This window comes from Sinocyclocheilus anshuiensis, unplaced genomic scaffold, assembly GCF_001515605.1.
Source record: "Sinocyclocheilus anshuiensis isolate Anshui unplaced genomic scaffold, SAMN03320099.WGS_v1.1 scaffold959, whole genome shotgun sequence".
In the NCBI taxonomy this organism is placed as follows: Eukaryota; Metazoa; Chordata; class Actinopteri; order Cypriniformes; family Cyprinidae; genus Sinocyclocheilus; species Sinocyclocheilus anshuiensis.
The window spans coordinates 755351-761525 of NW_015542406.1; the positions used below are offsets into that span (position 1 = coordinate 755351).

A 6175-nucleotide genomic window follows, 5' to 3' on the forward strand; every position below is an offset into this window, starting at 1 on the left:
AAAAGCATTAATCAGATTAAAATAGGCGCAAGTTACTTTGGTGTATGTGAGAGGCGAGCGACCGATGTAGTTTCCATTTAAGATGGCTCTTCCACCTTAAAGAGCGATATCAGGCAGAAATAATCCAAACGCTAGGGGGCGCCCATATACTGTTGTACGTCCAGTCTTCAGTTTTTCCTCCGAGGCAGCATATGCTGTGATTTAGCACTGTACGTTTTTCAGTGGACCCAACTCCGACAACCCCTGGTGATACAGAAAGTATACTTCAACAAGCGAGCTTTTGAAAAAAAAAAGTGCTCTGACTTATAACCCGAGGAGCGAAAAGGGAGACACCTCATTTGACCACCCCGGGGCTCCCAGCGAACATCCATGGCAATTAACATAAGACTTCTGGGCTTCTGCTTTCTCAATGACCATCATTCATCTTATGTTTGCATGATTTTTGAATGTTTTGGGGATTTTTTCTTTCTTTTCTTAAAAAGACAACACAAAACAAAACACTGATCCATTCGAGGAAGTTGTGGGATATTTTATTAACTTCACTGAATAATACATATATCTGTAGCATGCCAAGGCCCTAAAAGCACAATAACCCTAAACTTATCTTTTATTATATGAGAACACGCTGAATGCAGTATATCTGCATAAAAAAACAAAAAAAAACATTCTGTATTGAGGCCCGTTTGGCCTTCGATATACATAGCGATAAATCACAATGTATTATGATGACAAGTTTTCAAAAAAAAAAAAAAAAGCTAATTTTACTTTATTGTTAGCATTCATGATTACAACGAAAGAACATATAGGCTACACAACAGCATATGTGACAATTGGTGCTGATTTCCTAAGTAAGATTGTAAATTGTGTAGATAACGGTATAAACATCAGTAATCATCAGATATCTTTTTTGGATTTTGAAGGTAAAGTCATTCGACTTAAATGTAACACCTATACGTAATACGCCAATATAATAGGTATTCTGGACTACTTTATTAGATTGTAGCTATATAAAATCAGACGCAACGTATGTAAGATATTCATGTTCTGCTAAAATTAAACAACTGTAGCCTAATATTCACATATAGCTTGCACACATTCTGACTCCTGTTGTTGTTTTTTTATCAATTTAGTAGGATTTATTTTTTCATTATTGCTGACAAAGTAGAATTTCGCATACATCTTTGACATATAACAAATAGGCTGCTCGAACTTTACAACAATAGCCTCTCGCGTAAATTGCATGTTGCCTCGTGAACGGTCTCTGTTTTAAATGTATTTGTCAGGGCATTATTGACTTGATAAATGATAGGCTATGCAGTTTCATGATTTGAAATGAGGCGTTAATGCGGATAAATGGATTAATGAAAGTGACCAAATCATACGTTGCGGCCAGTCTATATAAATGTAACTAAAAGGTATGCAATACATGTAACACACATTGGAAAATCCAAAATCTAAATGACAGAAATACCATTATCACGGAGATATTATGTTTGTGGTCACATTATTTAAAAACCAAAAATTATAACATATATAGGCCTAGCTATACATTTGCGTAATATTGATTCTTGAAAAGCCCCGGACTTATGTGGCGTGGAAAGCGGCTTTAAAATATATGGCAATCGTGGATTTTATTTCAAATAAATAAAAATAATGAACACATGTATTGCGATCATTTTTCTATCGAACTGTGTCCTACTCTCTTTAGGACCAAGCGGCTCCTCGACCCTTTTTCCTGGCTTTGGCAAAGAACCAAGTAGCACAAGTGCCGACTAGCCAATAGGGTTCAGGGGGAGGTCCTTGAGCTCTGACCAGTCAAACACAGTCACTTACCATATATGGCAACTCATCTCCATGGTAACGTGTGCTAAGTTGCAGCAGTCGTGTCAAAGTTCACTATATAGAGAGCTCAGTGAGCTGATCAGAGAGAAAGCATTCTGCCAGCCCAGCGCCTACAAATCGCAGTCACTTCCTAACCTCCCCCTTTTTAACATATTTGATCACTTTGATTCTCTGTTCTCTCTCTTATTATTTTTACGCGCATGAAGGAGGTTCTATAGGTTGTGATCTTTTTGTTTTATTATCAGTCCTGCTTACCGGAGAGTTGACTTCGTATTTGACTCGAGCACAGGCTGCAACTGCGCGCGGCTGCAAGCGCTACCTCATCTGAAGAAAAGGAAGAAGCGGCAATATTTTTTTGTCAGTTGGTTTTCTTCAAGACTTTACGCTGGAACTTCTCGCGTGTCGCAAGTAGGCTATCTTTGAAAGCTGCGTGTTTCTGCGCGTCCGAACATCGCTACACACGCGAAGTTCTCTGTCTTGCTCTATTCATATCTTCTTCCGCCGTGTTTATTTCCCATTATTTCCTTGATGGGTTTACTGGATGGATGACTGCAAGTGCCCCTGGACTTGGCCTCTAAGAGCAAGGCTGCTATCCGGCTTGTCTTTGCTTCAGTTTTAGCCACATGCCAGGTAACGCTATTTCAGTCAAGAAATAGACTAGCTACTGTTTGTCGTCGGTGCGCAACTTTGAACGGACATTCAGACTCTAACCCACCGTGCCGATCCTGAATTATTTATTTTACCTTCCTAAGTGATAAAGGCACCGTGCTGCGTTATTATTTTTGAAACAAAGCATTCCGAAACCAAAAACGGGGAACAAAAAGTTTTTTCAACGTTGACTGATAGATATGGCAATGGTAGTGTGGAGAGGCTCCCAGGACGATGTGGCCGAGACCCAGGGCACCCTCTCATCGCAAGCCCAAGGAGGACTATCCCTTCCAACCCCTCAACCAGGCCAGCTAGGTCTGACGGCCTCTCAGGTCGCCCCTCCGACCCCTCAGACACCCGTTCAAGGACCCCCGAACAACAACACACAGTCCACCCCGACGAACCAGACGACGCAGAGTCAGTCGGAAAAGCCGCAACCACAGCACATAGAGTGCGTGGTTTGCGGGGACAAATCCAGCGGCAAACACTATGGCCAGTTCACTTGCGAGGGGTGTAAAAGCTTTTTCAAACGGAGCGTACGAAGGAACCTCACTTACACATGCCGTGCCAACAGGAATTGTCCCATTGACCAGCACCATCGCAATCAGTGTCAGTACTGCCGCCTCAAAAAATGCCTCAAAGTTGGCATGAGACGGGAAGGTATTGGGATTTTTGTTGTTTTACTGCTGTCTTTGTCTTTTGTATTTAGCCTGATTGAACCATGCATGCTACGTCCCCCTGTATTGTATCCCCGACTCTTCTCTCTCGGTCTGCCCGACCACGGCACGCGAAGGAACCGCCTATAGCCCTCGAGTCTGAGCGTTATCACGGCGTCCGTAATGCTCGAATAATGAACACCCTCTCTCAAGCGACTATTTCGCATTTTACATGTTCGCAACGTTAAATAGATCACCACTTTTATTCGGCGGCGAAAACGGGCGTTCGTGTTGATTTTTAATAATATCACTGCAGATATGCCGTGCGGTTATGGCGAGGGAGTATGGAGAGGCAGCGCCAAAATCACATAGCCTACACACACACACACACACACACACACACTAGGCTAGGGTCTCCAGATCGATCGCAATCTACATTGCTCCTCTCCGATATAAAAGTAAATAATCACTGTTGCGCTTTTGATAGCATTTATTTAAATAAACGTTCCGCCAGACACCCAGTTTGCTCGCAGATTCTCAATAGACAGCAGAACTGACTCTGTCGCTAGCTAAATAGGTTAAGGGTTAGCATTCATGTCTTTCTTTGTGCATGTATTCACTGGACTCATGTTGTCTGCTGTGAAACGTAAACACAAATTATTTGACAAGTACACTAAAATTTAAACATTTGCCAATATCTATTTTTCTGTTAAGTAAAACATAGGATTTTACTATAATTATTTTCTGTGTATGAAGTGCACCTTGCAGAGCATTTTTGTGAGCATATCGTGAACCTAGTTTATTACATTTTTATTTTTTAAAATTATTTCACTTAACAGTAGAATCATGGAGGCCACATGAATAGTTTAAAAGTTCTGCACGTGTCAAGTAACATAATAATTGATTGCATTAATGCAATTGGTGTAGTTTTCTAAACAAATGGTGTGTGTCAACACACCAAGTGAAGTAGAAACAAGGTCAAGCTATGTTTTGTTGTTGTAGAATTCAAGCATCAATATCTACAGTTTCTCTTTTTACTGCAGCCGTGCAAAGGGGACGGATGCCACCCACACAGCCACACCATGGTCAGTTCGCCTTGACAAATGGGGACCCACTGCACTGCCATTCCTACTTATCCGGATATATCTCTCTACTACTACGAGCGGAGCCCTACCCGACTTCTCGGTATGGCAGTCAATGCATGCAGCCCAACAACATCATGGGCATCGAGAACATTTGTGAACTGGCAGCCAGGATGCTGTTTAGTGCGGTAGAGTGGGCCAGGAATATTCCCTTCTTCCCAGACCTCCAAATTACCGACCAGGTTGCCCTTTTGAGGTTGACCTGGAGTGAGTTGTTTGTGCTCAACGCTGCTCAATGCTCCATGCCGCTCCATGTGGCTCCACTTCTGGCGGCGGCTGGGCTCCATGCCTCCCCCATGTCTGCGGACAGAGTGGTCGCCTTTATGGACCACATTAGGATCTTCCAAGAACAAGTAGAAAAGCTCAAAGCTTTGCACGTTGACTCTGCTGAATACAGCTGTTTAAAGGCCATCGTTTTATTCACTTCAGGTAAGTTTTCATTTTCTAAACATCTAGTTTATATTTCAGTGTGTTTGTACAGTAAAGAAACGTGGATTATTTTAATAAAATCTAGAAAACGGTAGGCCTATGCGTGCTAGTTTTAGCATATTTATCTGTAAACGTTATTAAAACACAAGTCGTAATAGCCACGTAAGTGTAAATATTTTGCAGAGCTCTCTAATAATAATTTCAATTAATAAGTAAAACTAGGGAAATTATTTCTTCTGACTAATATTTTTTTTGAAGTCTTCGACGTATCGTCAGTATAATAGCCTACAGCAATTATATTTAACGCTTAGGAATTTATTTTAACGCTCTTTTAAGAATTAAATGGTGATACAATTAATATTTTGTGAAAGCCAGCAATACATAAAAACTATTATTTATACGCATTCAAAATAATGGGAAAATAAGTTTCTCTATAGCACCTATATTAGCTACGTAGTCTAGATTAAAAATAATAATAATAATAATAATGTCAATACAAATAATGTGAGAAATTGATCACTGTCTACTTACGAACTATAAACTGTAGCTTTATTCATATTTTGTTGTAGTTTCACAATACATAAACATAATAAGATCTTGAAGGGCAATCAATTATTTGTATTTATTTGCAATGACAGATATTAAGGATGTCATGCTCGAAGGGAGGGGGTGAGGCTGTGTAGGAAAGGGAAGAAAGGCCTAATGCTCCGTTTACACATATCACAGCCCAGCTTTACACTGGAGCCGATAGTTTAAATTGATAGATATATTCACGTTGCGATAAACACTAGTGACTAGTTTTGTTTAATTGTTCTTTATTGTGGCGGGCGACAAGACATTTTTGTGCGTTGTTAAAAGCTCACAGTTCTTCCTTGTTTTGTTAGGAGGATCTACGGATCCAAGGCACATGCTGGACTCGTTCCAGAACTGGGTCATGACCCTGACTTCCTTTCTTTATTTGTGTATCACAGAGCTAAAGCGAAAAAGTTTTACAGATTTAAAACTTCATGGCGAATATATTCTCTTGGAATATATGACTAGAAAAGCTTTAGTAGCCTACCAGTTGCACAATAAAGATTGCCCCAGAATGCATATATACTGTTTTGCTTCCTTTGCAGATAATGCTTCCTATATAACAATAACATATAAATGAATCAAAACTTTAAAGAAGACATATTAATGGAAAGGTTGTTAACATTACACCTTTAAAAGTGCACGTCATGTAGGGCAGCACTTTGCAATCGCCTTATTGATTTAAAGTCGTATACCACCTCTTGTGGATATTTTGCTCTTTGAGTCTGCTGTCGATCTTTAAAAAAACGGCTTTCAATATGATTTAAACGTTTAGGATTAAATGGTGTGTTGGTTCTATAAATGTTTTTAAAAATAATAATAATAACACCGATACAGTATAGTACGCTTGCACTTTAACTTTTTATTTCTTAACATTATAAATAT

General features: G+C 39.9%; 1 protein-coding gene across 2 annotated transcripts in view; it reads left to right on the forward strand.

Moving 5' to 3' along the window:
• Nucleotides 1-1923: 1923 nt before the first annotated feature.
• The window catches only part of LOC107693039 (COUP transcription factor 2-like), an 8226-nt gene continuing 3974 nt past the window's right edge, over nucleotides 1924-6175 (forward strand). Inside the window, exons 1-2 of one of the 2 annotated variants that reach the window (XM_016492280.1) lie at nucleotides 1924-3150; nucleotides 4172-4717. In XM_016492280.1, coding sequence (XP_016347766.1) covers nucleotides 2691-3150; nucleotides 4172-4717 — 1006 coding nt within the window. In that variant the 5' untranslated portion in view covers nucleotides 1924-2690. The remainder of the gene's footprint in view (nucleotides 3151-4171; nucleotides 4718-6175) is intronic. The other variant, XM_016492281.1, reaches the window with a different exon arrangement.